The 16091-nt window shown below is 46.1% G+C and overlaps 2 protein-coding genes across 2 annotated transcripts in view; one reads left to right on the forward strand and one right to left on the reverse strand.

Moving 5' to 3' along the window:
• VEGFC (vascular endothelial growth factor C) overlaps positions 1-9403 on the reverse strand; it is a 110402-nt gene extending 100999 nt beyond the window's left edge. Inside the window, exon 1 of the mRNA XM_042934219.1 lies at positions 9193-9403. Coding sequence (XP_042790153.1) covers positions 9193-9339 — 147 coding nt within the window. The 5' untranslated portion in view covers positions 9340-9403. The remainder of the gene's footprint in view (positions 1-9192) is intronic.
• On the forward strand, positions 9338-11275 carry LOC122217290 (translation initiation factor IF-2-like). The gene is made up of 3 exons (XM_042934095.1): positions 9338-9600; positions 10272-10438; positions 10604-11275. Exons 1-3 carry the CDS (start codon positions 9338-9340, stop codon positions 10789-10791), a joined length of 618 nt encoding a protein of 205 aa, XP_042790029.1. The 3' UTR covers positions 10792-11275.
• The last annotated feature ends 4816 nt before the right edge of the window (positions 11276-16091 follow it).

Here is a 16091-nt window from a genome sequence, read left to right on the forward strand (position 1 = left end):
GCCTTTATGTCTATGATGTGTTTCTGACGATGAAACCCATCTATTTAACAAGAAGTTATAGAATTTGATAGCTTATGGCTGTCCCCTCTAGTCTTACTGTTGGCAGGAATACTTGTAAGCAGGTTAAAAACATTTGTTTAATGTTTATTTATTTTTGAAAGAGAGAGAGAGAGACAGACAGTATGAGTGGGGGAGAGGCAGAGAGAGAGAGGGAGAATCCAAAGCAGGCTCCAGGCTCTGAGTTGTCAGCACAGAGCCCGATGCCAGACTTGAACCCATGAACCACGAGATCACGACCTGAGCCAGTCAGACACTTAACCGACTGAGCCACCCAGGCACCCAAAGCAGATTTTAAAAAGTGGGAATTGCTGGGGCGCCTGGCTGGCTTAGTTGGTAGAGCATGTGACTCTTGATCTCAGATTGGGAGTTCAAGCCCCACAGTGGGCACAGAGCCATCTTAAAAAAAGGGTGGGGGGGGGTAGGAATTGCTGGGACACTTAAGAGTTATCAGTCTCTCTCTCTTGCTCTCCCTTTCTTGCTCTTTGTCAGCTGAACTACAAATCAGTATATAAACTGTGGAGAATATAATATCATATACTCTGATTTTTTTTATATTCTCTTTCAATGGATTGTCCGAAAATATTTAGCTAGGCAAGAAAAAATACAGAAGCCATGGCTGGCAGTTTGAAGAATGATTAAAGGGAGGGGAGTGGTGACAGAAAGGGACAAGGGTGGGGGGTAGTGTGTGTGTGTGTGTGTGTGTGTATCTAAGCATGACCATTGTTTACACTACTTGCTCTGTTTGGAATGTGAGCCATAATAGAGAAAATGTCTGTTATTAATATACTTTATAAATGTTTCCAGATAGCGCAGGGGTGGGTGCTTACATAAATCTGCAGTGGTCATCACTATCATCATCAGAAATAACCAGGAACATATAGTGGAGTTCAAATTCCATATATGGGTGGCCCACAGAATGAGAACAGCAATCGTTGACAGACACTGCAAGGAAGTCTGCAGTTGGTAACGGCTTCGGGGAACCTTGCAGCCACCTTCTAGTCTTCTTCTTTTAGATACTTCTGCACAATGATGCCAAATTAAGTTCCTTAAGACACCAATTTCAGCCTATCACTCAAGAATCTTCAGTGGCTCCTGTTGTGTCAACCGAGATCCAAACTTAGGTCCTGCTCCTTGGTTTTTTATACCTTCTACAAGATTCCCCTCTGTTTCCCTTAAAGCTCTGGACAGTCTACTCCCTTCTCCCCAAACACCCTGCTGACTAGACTGACTTGTACTTTGCACTCACACTTCAATATGTGAAATCCCCTCCTTTGTTTCTGTAACCACCATCGACTTGCTTTGCACAGCTGACCTCTTACCAGTCCAGCCTTCCCATGCTTGTCCATGCAGCCTCCAGGGCTCACTCGACAACTTCTGGTAAATCAGGAGACTTCCTTACAATAGCTCTTCCACTGTCTGCATTTCCAGTGTAACCCACTTCTGGTATTTTTAATGAGTAAGCTTCTTGTTCCTTACACAAGATCACATGCTTGTTATAGACAAGAATCACTCACTCTAAGTTGTGTGATCACTCACCACATTGTAATTTCCTGCCTAGAACTGAAGCTGCTACTAGTGAGAATTAATTAAAATGCCCCTGAATTGAAGTCAATCTAAATAGGAGAATCTGGAGGAAGAAATCCATAAACCTGATACTAACGGGCAAGCGGAGTTAGCAGCATCACCGTGGCCTCCTTCCTGAGTACCTCAGTATCCCCTCCAGGTGATCACTGGGGTGATCAGGGGACTAGGGGAAGCCTTTGGAAAAGAATCATTCGACAATCCAATCCCTTCCCCTTGTCCTGGAGCCTGCGCAAACTTCAGATCCCAGAATTCTTCAGCAAACCCGGGGTATATGTATACACATCTCGTAAGTGAACACCTTACTATTTCTTTAATGAAATTTAGAAATATTCAAACCCAGAGGATAAATACTATACATAGCCTTATGTTATATCAGGGTCATAGCACCAAATAATTTATGAAAATGCTTTTGGATTCCAGAACTTCATGAAAGCCTCCTAACACTTTGAAAGACACTAGCTCACGATCAGTACCAGAAAACAGTAAGAATCTACCGGCAAAAGGCATTTCCAGGCATCCATTTGACTGACTCTTGCGATGAATGCCAAGAAAGACAATGTCTTCTTCTAACAGTTAAACTACAAATTCTGAAAAAGAGTAAATCAACTAAAGATAGGAACCACCTGAATATACACGAGTAAATTTCAGAAGAAACAATTATCCAGACAAACCTATAATTTTTACTGAAAATTTTAAACACTTTTTTAAAGTTTACTTATTTACTTTGAAAGAGAGAGAGAGAGAGACAGCTTGAGCAAGGGAGGCGCAGAGAGAGAAGGAGAGACAGAGATTCCCAAGCAGGCTCCGCACTGTCAGCACAGAGCCCGATGTGGGGCTCAAACTCATGAAAGTGTGAGATCATGACCTGAGCCGAAACCAAGAGTCAGACGCTTAACCAAATGAGCCACCCAGGCGCCCCTTTAATGTAAATTGTAGAATTACGTTATAAGTTAACTGAACTATCATCCCTTCTTTGAAGCTCTCTGCTACATCTGTTATTTCTAATGTGAAAACTCAATGAGACTTAAGTCAAAATGTGCACAAGTCTGCACTTACAAATGTGCGTTCTGCAACAAAACGTAGGACCAGGTAGTATTTGACTGCACCTCTACCAGAAATAATGTAACTGGTACAGGATAAGACAATGGGTGCCCAGAAGTCAGAGGGCCTGTAATGCTTCCACCAACCACAGTTTGTTCTCTCCAAATCCAATGATTCCTGGAAAGGTCACTTGGCATAGGTAAGACCATAATCCTTCACTGAAGTCAGAGCAGTGCAACTTTGAAAAACTGTGTGATTATTGTCAGGAATTCTGGTGAAGATTCTTGTTACGCAGTCATTCTTACGAGCCTATTATGGATTAGGCCATCTGTGATGGCTCTTTGGTCAGAGGGGCACCATATGGTAAGGCCTGGAAGAAAGTACAGGTTTATTTCAGATTTGTCTAACTGCAGGGAATCAGGACTTAAATAAAAGTAACTGGGTAGGCAGAGTACCTCTTCTCTCTGCCTTCCTGCACCCAGCTGCAACAAGAAAGGAATATATATATGATCATGGGTCTTTCATAAGGCCCAAACCCCTTATGACACTTTTCTAAAACATATGCCGTGTAAGTATTTTTTAAACGAGAAATGCGGGTCCCTGGGTGGCTCAATCGGGTAAGCATCTGACTTTGGCTCAGGTCATGATCTCATGGTTCGTGGGTTGGAGCCCCGCATTGGGTTCTGTGCTGACAGCTCAGAGCCTGGAGCCTGCTTCAGAGTCTGTGTCTCCCCCTCTCTTTGTTCCTTCCCCACTCATGTTCTATCTCTCTCTGCCTCTCAAAACTAAATAAACGTAAAAATAATTAAAAAGTAAGTAAAACGAGAAATGAAACAAAAAAGCTCTATCCTTGCTCCTGGCTAAGTCAGAATAACATCCATCTCATAAAGATGTAGTGAAAAACAGGGGCGCCTGGGTGGCTCAGTCGGTTAAGCGGCCGACTTCGGCTCAGGTCATGATCTCGCGGTCCATGAGTTCGAGCCCCGCGTCGGGCTCTGTGCTGACAGCTCAGAGCCTGGAGCCTGTTTCAGATTCTGTGTCTCCCTCTCTCTGACCCTCCCCCGTTCATGCTCTGTCTCTCTCTGTCTCAAAAATAAATAAACGTTAAAAAAAAAATTTAAAAGATGTGTGAAAAACAAACTTGTAAAGCTCTCAGCACAGTGCATGGCACAGATAGATAGATACCGAGGATGTCGTAGAGGAAAGCGAATTATGATGTAAACATCTATGCAATATTCAGACATATGTATGGTACCCAGGCGGCAATTAGAACCTGTGAATACCACTATAGCTGCCAAAGACAAAAGCGATGCCAGGGGCACAGGAAACCATCTTTCCTCTCCCACCACCCCTGTGTCCCAAAACACCCTAGAAAGAGCTATGAGACAGAGCTCCTGGTTGGTCCCATGTTGATAGGAGGCCAAGACCTCCATATCAAGAGCTCCAGAACTGGAAGGCCAGAAAGACATCTCCCCAGTCCGCCACCCTCCACCTTCTCAGATCAACTCAGAAGGACAAGAATAGAGACCCACTGGTCTGGAAGCCATGCCACCAATATCGGTAACTGCTTCCTATGAAGCAATTTTGATGATAACTGATTCTCGAACAAATGACTGCCAATCAGGTGTTCACAATTCAGAAGAAAGACTACACAGAAGTGGAAACCAAAATGAAGGATGAATTGAGTTTCTTATGCCCCAAACCATAGATCCCCAGCATCACTCAGAGTTTGGCCAAAAATCTCTCGTAAGGCAGGAAGCTTGCAACAACCCAATCCAGTCCTTCCATTATGTATTCCTTTGCCCTCCTCAGAAAGGGACTCCAGGGAGTGAAACTCCAGGCACCCGCCATAAACTGATGCAGAGTGAAGTGAAGACAAGAGAATTCATAGGTTTCCACTTTCACAAATGTATTTCCTTACTACCGAACCTCCTTTCTAAAGATTGCTGCCAGAAAGTATGGACATTTGCAGTACATCAGAAAATGTCATGGGTACTGAGGCATGAAGCCCAGAGAAGGCTGCAAGTCCATGACTACATATTATAGTTGCATTTATGGCCTAATTCAGTGGAATAAAATTTGCCTCTTTATTTTGAATGCAGGGCAGTAGACTATGCATACTGTTAATTTTCCTTTTGGGATTGTAATAGTACTTGTCAAATGCTCAAATACTTTACGGATATTACACCATTTAAGTCCTGTTGATCCCAGGCAATTATTTTCCTTTAATAGGATGTAAATGTGTAAAGCTTATTTTGCTTCTCCAAAGAGTCTGAAGTCTAGTAAAATCTTAAGTGATTTACAGAATAATGCCGTCATCCTCCATCAACGGTCCATGAAAACCAGCCTCTGCTCTTCTCTGCGACGCCCTAATCCTGCATGTAGGACCAACATTGTCCTATGATGAAAACACTGACGCCAAGGTCCATTTCTTCCACTTCCTAAGCTTTCTTGTAAATCAGTCACCAAAGCTATGGGTTCTTCCTCCGTGACAGCTTTGGCTGCTAGTCTCACTGCCTCCACTCTGCCCTATTCATCACTTCCCCTTCTAGAGTATTGCTGGTCACTAGACCACGTCCCCAGAAGTCTTTGTGATCTCTAATAACATCCCACAAATGGTTCCAATACTTTTCTTGCTCCCTGTGTCTTTCGGGAGCTCAGTGCACGAATCACCCTCCATGACCCACCTTCAACTGGCGTGGGCCCTATGCAGTGCAGCCCCAGTCACCTCTAAAAACGTATTCGTAGTTACGATTCTTCGCTGTTACGCTATATAATCCCCTTGCCTTCTCACCTTCTCAAGCCATCCACAACACGAAGGGATTCCTGTGCTTGATGTAGTCTAGTCATCTGTTAGAAATTCTCACCCGAGTTGTTAGCCCAAGTCCAGCCTTACGTCAAAGCACTCGGACCAACCAGGCCACATGCCTGAGTGTCTTGTGCCAACTTCGGGACACAGACAATGCTTTGGTACCATTCCCCTGGTATCTCACAGTATTTTTGTGCTTAAGATTTTCTTTTTTCTACCTGAGTTGTAAGCTCCTTGAAGAGAGGAAAATGTCTTATGTCTTTTAAGATGCTCAATCCCTAACACATTACCTTGCAAACTCAACAGTTATATAATGAAGATGGTAAAACCAACGAATCTAAAACTGTCATTGTGTATGAGAGTAATCTAGAATGTTCACTAAAAATGTATATTCCTAGACCCAAACCGAGAGATTTGGCTGGTCTCAGGTAAGAGGAAAAAATTAAAGACTTCTAGGGAATTCTCATGCGAGTAACATACAGATAGTATTTTGAAAAACATCATCACTGATTAATTTGAAACCGTAAATGCAAATAAAACAAGTACAAAAGTACGCAGAATTATAAATAATAGAGACAGAAAACCTGGCATGTTACAAACCAGTTGCCAATATTAGGAAGTTTTTTTTGTGATAGACACCATAAACCATATATGCTTCCAGTATTTGAATTTAAAATAGCAATTCTCATTAAAGCAATTCATGTTAATATTAAGCTAATCTTGTTTTTTTCATTTAAACTAGAAAGTAGGGATACTTAAAGTTATGTAAAACAGAAGTTATATTTTGACACCAAGAATAACAGATCTTCTAGATTATTCACTTAATTGATACAAGATTATAAATCTTTAAGCTTTCTTTTGTTGATTTTGACCTTTAACAAAGGCATGTGCAACATAAGACGTGCTCTCCTTGAATTCATTACTCTAAAAATATATAAGGATCTAGGTACTTATACTCCCAGTCCAACACTTTTTGGAATAAAAGTATACTTCACATAACTCTTCCTTTATTATTATAAAGTTTTTCCTTTGAACATCAAAATCCTGAACTTGATCCAACCAGAGTGAACTCTGTGCAATGTCATGTTGGCAAATAATTTCATTTAGCAATCTAGTTGCTCTTTCTAGGCTTTGCAGTTTTTTATTTTTAGTTGGACGATAATTCTATATATTTCCTTTTTCCCATCACGCCTAGTTAATTTTAATTATATAATAGGCAAAACTGTGTTTGCCTCACTTTTCTGATGTTGGCTTGCTTGCACTACTGTCCTTCAGGGAAACATTTTGGGATCTTTTAGTAAGTCCTGTACCACGGATAATTACAAAGAGGAACCTAATAAATGCAAATATAAGTCAAGTAACAAGGAGATCTCATTTGTCTTTGTGATTTTACCTCCCGATTTTTGTGTGCTTTTGTGGGTGGGGTGAAGGACTGGATGGCTAAGCTTTGTTTATAGTTTGTGAGCTATTTTGTATTTTTTAAACATTACAAAAGTACTTCCTAAATGTGAATTAACCAAAACCCTGCATTTGTTGGAGATTTTGTATACTCAGTGTTCCTTATTTACCTCCTGAAATCTCTTCTTGGGATATAGGTATTTCACAGGAAATTAACAATCAGTTCCCTCTCCACGGTTTCCATCCCTGTGAGTCACTTGTTTAGGCCACTAGGGAGAGACATGGAGTCTTTGGACCAGGTCTTCTGGGAGTTTCATGGCAGGGACACAGCAGTTCACTGAAGGCATTCATGACACACGCCCTGTCAAGCCTCTACTCGACCAATGAGGAACACTTTAGTGCATGCATAATATACTGCCCTGTGGTCCGTGGAACTCAAGAGACCTCAAATGATGTTTCACCAAGTGACAAAGGGTCCGTATCACATACAGAATGTCAACTCACGTGCACCATACAGGATATAAAAGATGGTTAAGTATGAAAAGCAAATAAAAATGCATAAAGATTTTCTTCACAGTAAAGAAAAAGTTGATTACATCACCAGCGAAGATGATTTGAAGACTAACAACAAGTTTAACCTCCAACGGGACGCCCACGTATAACACACACGCATGCGCACACAGGGGCATGTTCATTCACGACTGACCCACCGGTGAGTGACTCTCATATAGGCTTCTGGCTTATCGGGCAAGACTTCTCATTTTACCTCCTTCTTCACACTTTCTTACTGTAAACTCAAGAAAGTAATCACAGGCAATAACCTGCTCTGGAACAGGTTACGTGGTCTCTTTCACCAGCCACCTCTCCGGGTGTTGCCTTACTAAATGATACTTTTAATGGCTTGACTTTGCAGAAACAGAAAGTGAGTCGATATCATGAAACTCCAGGCATTCCAATTACAGGAAGTGTTAGTGGGTCTAATGCTACATTTTTGTGGCATTTAAGCACAGGAAGACATTCTCACGATAATAGTTCTACCACTGTTAAGTGGGAATTTCACAAGTCCTAGAATACACTCTGTTCGGCAATTTAACAGTTTTTTTATTCGCAAGGTTGTTTTCCTTGACTTCTATATTGAATGACAGATTCCGGTTTTTTTTTTCAATTCCCCCCCACCCCGAAATTTAAAATTTAAAGGTAGTTTTTTTTTTTTTTTTAATTAGTCTTCTCAATCTTAAAACGTATTGCAAAATAACTGTGAAGGCAATTCAATTTTTGCACATTCAACATATGTCATTCAATCAAGTCAACTCACAGTTGATAGTCACACACCATGGGCACCTCTCCACTTGCCATCGGTTGAAATAAAGCTCCGCATTCTGTACCCAGCCAGGGGTACTGCGCATGTTTGAACGGGGACGTCCCAGAGTATGTGTAATATAAAAAGTTCTTCAGGACTTCCCAACTCTATTACGAATACTATCCATCCTTAATGTCAGATCTGAACGTTTTTTAGGCGCACATTTTGGAAAAGCAAGTGGAGAAGCGGGCACACCTACGGTCACTCCTTTTTGAAAATCAGAATGTCTCCAAAGTGTCTTGGCAACATTTTCCGGCAAAGGGTTAAACCGCTATTTCATAAACCCAACAAAACAACAATCCACCTTACTGTTCAGGACTTTCAGGACCAGATTTCAGCAACGCAGAGGTTGAAGTTGAAAAGTCATGCCTGATCGTGATCTACGGGAGATCCTGTTGCAGCTCAAGTTTGGCCAACTTCTCCAAGTGACTCTGAAGTCTTGAGCCCTCAAGCCCCGGTGACTAAATCCCTTCCACATTATCCTAAAATCGCCTGGTGCTCCGCCTAAGGGGAACACTCCGGGAAAATGAACCTCGGTTGACCGGTCGTCCTGGCCCCAGGAGCCGAGGGGACTCCCACTAATCTGCTCCGGAGGGAAAAGAGCAGTGCGGACCCGGACGAGCCGCGCTCCCGGGGAGGGTTCCAGCCCGCTGGGCGCACCCGCGGGGGACGACTGCTCCCCAGCAGGTTCCGCGATCTCTACCACCGCCCCCCCCCCCACCTCAGCGGCTGCGTCTACCAGGCTTTCTGGCTTTCCTACTTAGTAACAACTTTATGCAAAAACAAAAACAAAACTTTTCTCCCAGGAAGCGTGCAGTCTGCTCGGTATAACTTTGGAGGCAACGTTCCGAAGGTGAAACAGCAACACACGGTCGGCGCGGCTTCTGGGTCCGCAGCGCCCCGCGGTCGCCCCCCACCGCCGGCCCGGCCCCGCACCTACCTGGGCCTCGTCCGCGTCGGGCTCCGCGTCGGAGAAGCCGAGTCCCGACTCGAAGGCGGCGGCGGCGGCGGGCGCGTCGCGCGGACCCCGCAGCAGCGCAGCGGCGAGCAGGGAACACGCCAGGGACCAGAAGCCCAGCAAGTGCATGGTGGAAGGACCCGGAGCGCGGCGGCCCGGCCGCGGTGGGGGCGGGGTGGGCGCGTGGCGCCCCCGCGACGCTGCGCTCCCTGCGCGCGGAGCCGCCGGCGACCCCCCGAGGGCGGCCGGAGGCGGCGGCAGCGGTCCGCGGCTGGGCGCTCCCGACGCCTCGCGTCGCGGTGCTGGCCGGGGCCGGGGAGGGGCGCGGGGTCAGGTAGAAGCCTCACAGGAAACCGGACGTCCGAGCTCCCCGCATTCGGAGCCGGCGAGGTGAGGCGAGGGCGAGGGCGAGGGGGGGGGGTGGGGGACGGCGCCTCGGTCCGCCTTTCTGTTTTCGCTTTCTGGCTAGAGGGGGGCAAAGCCGACCCCCTCGGCGCCGCTCGGCCCCTGCGGCCCCCCCACCCCCCCGAGCCCGCGGCCCCCTCCTCCCTCCCCTCCCCTTCCCCCGGTGCAGCGAGCGGCGGCCGGGAGGAGGGCGGCGGGGCGCCGCGCGGCCAGGCCGGGGAAGCTCGGCGGCGCGGGCGGCTCCGGAGCGCGGGGCGAGCGGCGGCGGCTGCGGCGGGCGCAGGGGCAGGGCATGGCTGACGCGCCCTCTGCCTGCGCTTATGTGAGAGAAAGCGGCCGAGGGAGGGAGCGTGCCGAGCCCGGCCGCCCTCCCCTCTCACTTTCCCTCGGAAGCGCTCCGCGCGCTCCCCGCGGCCCCGCGCCTCCGCCCCGGCGCCCCGCGCGTCCCCTCCCCCCGCCCCCCTCCCGGGAGCGCGGCCCGTGGGGCGAGTCCAGCCGGGGCCGGCGGGCCGCGCGGGGCGGAGGGGGAGCGCGACCGAGTCGGCGTGGTGGGGAAGGCAGGCCGACCCTTTGTCCTCGGCAGGCGGCTCCCGGGCTCCTGCCCCTAGCCCACCGGCACGCCTCGCCCTCCGCGCCCCCCCGCCCTCCTGCTCCAGGTTTGCAAAGTGCCCCCGGGGGGCTCCGGAAGGTCCGAGAGAGAGAGAGTCGTCACAATGGCTGAGACCCCGCCGGGACCTCGGAGCCCGCCGCCGCCCCCTCGCTCCCCTCCTCTGGGCAACTTTCATGTGCAGCAAGAGCTCAGAGTGCAGGACAGGCTACGGGGGTGAATGCTAATGATCCCCTTGGAATCCCAAACTTGGGGCGGGTGGGGATGGAGGGCCACAGTCTTCGCGGAGAGCAAAGTCACGAGGCGTCAGTTTCTGCAGGGAAGTTGGGTTTAAATGGGAAAGGGAGCGATAAAGAGCCGCGTGTGTTGATCCTATTGTAGGAAGTGACCTGTGCGGAGAAGTCACTGCGTGCCCCCATTGGGAAAATCACGTTGTGGGGCTGATTGCCCTGGTGTCTTCCTCCTCGGGGCAGAGTGGACGGGTTGCTGATGACCAAGCTACTGGGTTTCAACAGTGTTCAGAACAGAAGCCCGAGCTACTTTTCAGTACACTGATCCTAAAATCTTAGATGGAGGACGCGCTGTTATCTCATGCAATTCTCTGCAAGTTCGGAAACCGCCCTCACCCATTGCATACTTGAAGGTTCAAATAGCTCCAGGGACAGGGAGTCCTCTGTGCCTTTGCAAAACCAACACTGCCGAAAAGCATTTCCTTCCATCTAGCCATTGCTTTCGACTTCTGGACTTTACGCAATAAATCTAATCTAACTTCCACATGTGAGTTCTTTGAATATTTTGAAAACATCTGTCATGTTTTCCCTATGCTAGCTTTCCTCCCAGCAAAATATCCTTTTTGTGAAGATGACAGTTCCAAGTTCCCTCATCAACCTTAATCTCATTCTCCATGTTCTTCATATAGTATGCTGCTCAGAACATGACTCAGTACTTAAAGTGTTCCCGTAAGCACGTACAGAGTCTTCTCTGTCCAGACGTTATACATTTATTGATCCAGCCTCCGGTGGAGTTAATTTGCTGGCAGCCAAATGACTACTGACTCACACTACACTTAAAATCGACTAAATTCGGGGCACCTGGGTGGCTCAGACGGTTGTGTGTCCGACTTCGGCTCAGGTCATGATCTCACGGCTTGTGGGTTTGAGCCCCACATCCGGCTCTGTCCTGACAGCTCAGAGCCTGGAGCATGCTTCGGATGCTGTGTTTCCCTCTCTTCCTCTGACCCTTCCCCACTCACACTTTGTCTCTGTTTCTCAAAAATACATAAACAGGGGTGCCTCTGTGGCTCAGTCGGTTAAGCATCTGACTTTGGCTCAGGTCATGATCTCACGGTCCGTGAGTTCGAGCCCCGTGTCGGGCTCTGTGCTGACAGCTCAGAGCCTGGAGCCTGCTTCGGATTCCGTGTCTCCCTCTCTCTCTGCCCCTCCCCTGCTCATGCTCTGTCTCTCTCCGTCTCAAAAATAAATAAAACATTAAAAAATTTTTTAAAATAAACATTAAAAAAATCAACTAAATTCCTCAAGAATTTTTCATGTGCACTGGTGTTAGTCACATGCACATTACCCATTATTTGTGAAGCTGGTTTCCTGTGCCCAAGATCCGAGCTTTGTTATTTATCTCTATTATGATGGGAACACTCGGGGAGTCAGCCCAAGATCATGGCATAGTGGGATGTTTTGGGATATTCTTCTTGCTGTCTTTCTACTCCTATTTCATCAGTTTGCTCTCTTTGTCTTCAGATACTGATGAAGCTGTGGGAAAGGAGGAGGCAAGGTCAGACCGGGAGTAGGATCGAAGTCCTAGCTGGAGCTTTCTCTTGACCGTTCTCTCTGAGAGCCTTTCTCCGCTTCGCACTTGAAATACCTATCAGAGGTTTCGAAAACATGCTTGAGTGTACCCTTGAGAGTTTCTGGTTTAATTGGTTTGGGGTAGGATGTGGACTGAGGACCCTAATGGGCCACCACATTGAGACTCTCAGGCATTTAGGACACTCCTAGGGCAGGGCATAGTGTGGAGACTGCAAATCAACGATGAAAACATATTTTAAAAATGTATCATATTAACGGTATGATCTATTTTATATGAAATACAGCAGGAAGCACATACAGACTTTTTTCCTCTCAAAAATGTTATCTTCTTACCCCTGTTATTATTTCAAGTAAAAGAAATGCTGGCAAAAAGTACACTTGAAAGAAAGACCAGTCTTAGAAGACCAGCGTGCATTAGGTGTTGAAGAGTGCCTTGAAGGTCGAAGGGGACAATGGCTGTTTTACCTTTTCCTGCTGCATTTGGCTCTTGCTTTCTGTGGTGAGCTGTAAATTTACCATAATTTTCTTTCGACTTTTTTTCTTTGAGAAGTTATTAAATTTTTTTTGTCATTGGAAAAAGACGTGAAGTTTTTGTTAGTAGTTTTTAATTTTATTATACTTAGTTGTACTATAGATGATGTTGACCTTACAGCTGCATTGAGGTGTTTTTTTTTTTTTTCAACGTTTTTTATTTATTTTTGGGACAGAGAGAGACAGAGCATGAACGGGGGAGGGGCAGAGAGAGAGGGAGACACAGAATCGGAAACAGGCTCCAGGCTCCGAGCCGTCAGCCCAGAGCCCGACGCGGGGCTCGAACTCACGGACCGCGAGATCGTGACCTGGCTGAAGTCGGACGCTTAACCGACTGCGCCACCCAGGCGCCCCAGCATTGAGGTTTTCTATGTGACTTGGGGAACTAATTCTCTGTGCCCCCTTCTTGCTGGATATTAAGTTTGAGCTTATTGTAATATTCTGTTCTCGAGAGCGAATTTTAAAATGAAATGTGTTGGGGGGGCTGCCTGTGTGGCTCAGTTGAGCATCTGACTCTTGGTTTCAGCTCAGGTCACGATCTGACAGTTTGTGGGATTGAGCCCCCATGGGGCTTTCTCTCTCTCTCTCCCTCTCTCTCTTCCTCTCTCTCTCTCTCTCTCCTCCCCGCCGCTCCTGTCCCTCGCTCGTGCTCTCACTCTCTCTAAAGTAAATAAAAATAAAAATAAAATAAGTGAAATGTGGGGCGCTGGGTGGCTCAGTTCATTGAGTTTCCAACTTTAGATTCTGGCTTAGGTCATGACCCCAAGGTCATAATATTGAGCCCCGTGTTGAGCCCCATATTAGAGCCTGCTTAAGATTCTTTCTCTTTCTCCCTCTGCCGCTCTCCCTTGCTCTCTCTCTCTCAAACACATAAAATGAATAAATAAATAAAATGAAATGCTCATAATGTGTTTTTTAATCAAATTGTTTTCTTTTACTGGTGTATGTCCTTTTTTGTAATATCTGATGTTTTCGTTTGACATTCTGCTTTTACTGGCATTAAAATCAGAGTCTTTGAGAATTGAGGCCATCTGTAAACCTGACTTGGAGACAACGATAAACACACTTATGTCAATGCGACTTAGTTATTCCTTCTAGGAAACTTTAGCCTAGGAAAGAGAAGATTGCAAACTAGCGATTAAATCCACAGTTTGCTGCAGTAAAAGCCGACCAATCAGTGTATCGAAGACAGTAATCTCACTCTGGCAACAGCCTTCTTGTCAGTAACAGCTTCCTTATCAAGACCCTCCCCTTCATGTGTCAACCAGTCCTGAACGGTGACATCACAGACTGCCCAGTCCTACACCATCTTAACCTACTGAGTGCAGACCCCAAAGTCCTACAGTTATTCTGCTTCTGACTGACCTCTCCTGGGACACTGCTAAAACTGTCACAATGGTGCTGTCCCTTAATGCAGTAAGTTCTAAATATGACTTTTGTTTATTAAAAAAAAAATTTTTAATGTTTATTTTTGAGACAGAGAGAAAGAGCGGGGGAGGGGCAGAGAGAGAGGGAGACACAGCATCCGAAGCAGGCTCCAGGCTCCGGGCTGTCAGCACAGAGCCTGACGCGGGGCTCGAGCCCATGAACCGCGAGACTATGATCTGAGCCGAAGCTGGACACTTTAACGGACTGAGCCACCCAGGCGCCCGAGACTTTTGTTTATTGAAGGGTTATCCGGTGATACTTTGGTGAGCTAAACAACCTGGAAGTCCCGGCGAGACCCTATTTAAAGTCCCCTTTGTGCTGAAGCCCAAGTCCCTTAATTCAGAAATGGGGGGCCCCGCTGAGGCCTGCAATGAGGTAAGTGTCCCCATTAGGTCTCAGTTCCAGTCTTCATCAAGCTCCGAAGTGCTAAGTGTATTTTGTCCTGTGAGGTTGCCTTTCAGGGACTCTTTGGTGATTCGATCCTATCTGTAGACACACATCCCTGGCGGAAAGCTGTCTCAGTACTAACAACGTTGGTTTGGGTCACTGTGCTTTTCGTGGTCTTCTGTCGCTCTCGGATGGCTGGGAGTTCATGTCTAAACCTCGTGTCTTCCGAGATCTGTCAGGTCTTCCAGGGGAGACCACCAAGCCAATAGGTTGGGGAGCCCAGGACATAGGTGAACAAGCCACTGGATTGACGGCCCGTTGCCAGACTGTCACACGTTTGTCCCAGACTAAACCCAGGTGTGTGTCTCCTGAAGGCCTCTTGCGTGTATTTATACCGTAACGAATAAACGTGAGTTGTGTCCAAAATGGCACAGTTTTACCAACGGTAGTTTAACTTTAGTGGCCATTTGGGGAAACCTTTCATTGGAACAAAATTGTTCATTTGAGAAGTGTTTTTGTTTGTTTGTTTTTAGAATGGAAAGGGACTAAAAATGCAAATATTCAATGACCTGTGTTTTTTTTTTTTATTGGTATGAGAAAGCTTGCAAGAGAAATTCAGATTCTCCGATTGCCTCTCTAAATATTCTGTGAAGGAGACAAATGAACAATGTGAAAGACTGTCTTTCTGATCTGCCCAAACCATAACTTGAACCTAAAAGTTCTGATCTTACCCTCCCTCTTCTTCTATCCTGTGGTCCTCCCTTGTCCCCTACCTCCAACACTCTTTCTGACCAGCTCTCCTTTCCTGCTGGCCAGCCAACCACTCTGAAAGCTGAATTGGCTCTTAAAGGTATCCAGGTCAGAAAAAGCCCCTTATGGTGGAACTTGAGCCCCGATTGTGGTCTGAAAGTGATTTTCAAAGGCTTTCCAAAGCCTATGCAGGGTAGGCGGAGATTTACAGCAATTTGCTGTGGTTCTAAGGGCATTTAATTGAGAGTTCCCAGATCTACATCAATTGATTTATATGTTATTAGGAACCTCATATGTGATAAAATTCAATGGAAAAGGTACTGTGAATATTCTGATTGTGGCTTTAAAGATGTCAAATTCTATAATAAAACCAGAGGAATTTAGAAACACTATAAATATTAGAAATTTTGGAGACCATGGTCACAGACAAATAGAAAGATGAATATATTGGAGACCTTAACACCTTTGGAAAACATTCAGGTGTAGATCTTGGAGCAGCTATGACCACAGCTCCTTCCTCACTGAATGGCCTTAAGTCAGAAATCAGGGATTTCATATGCAAGCAAAAACTGGAATGGAAAACAGTCCTGTTGCTGGACCTCTAAACTCTCGCCAAGTGAAACTGAAGGGAAAAAAGGAAAGGGAAAATCAATGAAGCTGCCACAAATGACTGTCAAGGGCTCCATATCTCATTTCCTCTTAAAGTCCCCAAGAGTCTGACTGAGGAATATTTTTTGTGACACAATACCTGTTTTAGAGTATGCAGATTAAAAAAAAAAAACACTTGGGGAAGATAATCTCTGTCACCTTGGCTGCTTGGCATCACCAGAAGAAGTCTTCAGTTGGAAACTTGGCAAACATTTAAGAAGAAATCACCTGCTTCAAGGAAGACAAATTGACAAATACTTTGTCAGCATTGGTGAGAAAATTTTATTAAGGTTGCTGAGCTT

This window comes from Panthera leo, chromosome B1, assembly GCF_018350215.1.
Source record: "Panthera leo isolate Ple1 chromosome B1, P.leo_Ple1_pat1.1, whole genome shotgun sequence".
In the NCBI taxonomy this organism is placed as follows: Eukaryota; Metazoa; Chordata; class Mammalia; order Carnivora; family Felidae; genus Panthera; species Panthera leo.

Excerpts from the sequence above, each read along its gene's own strand:
- LOC122217290 (XM_042934095.1), top strand. The coding sequence starts at position 9,338 with ATGGTGGAAGGACCCGGAGCGCGGCGGCCCGGCCGCGGTGGGGGCGGG. Across the intron at positions 9,601-10,271 it reads CCGCATTCGGAGCCGGCGAG|GTTTGCAAAGTGCCCCCGGG; the intron begins GTGAGGCGAGGG and ends CTCCTGCTCCAG. Across the intron at positions 10,439-10,603 it reads GTGCAGGACAGGCTACGGGG|GAAGTGACCTGTGCGGAGAA; the intron begins GTGAATGCTAAT and ends ATCCTATTGTAG.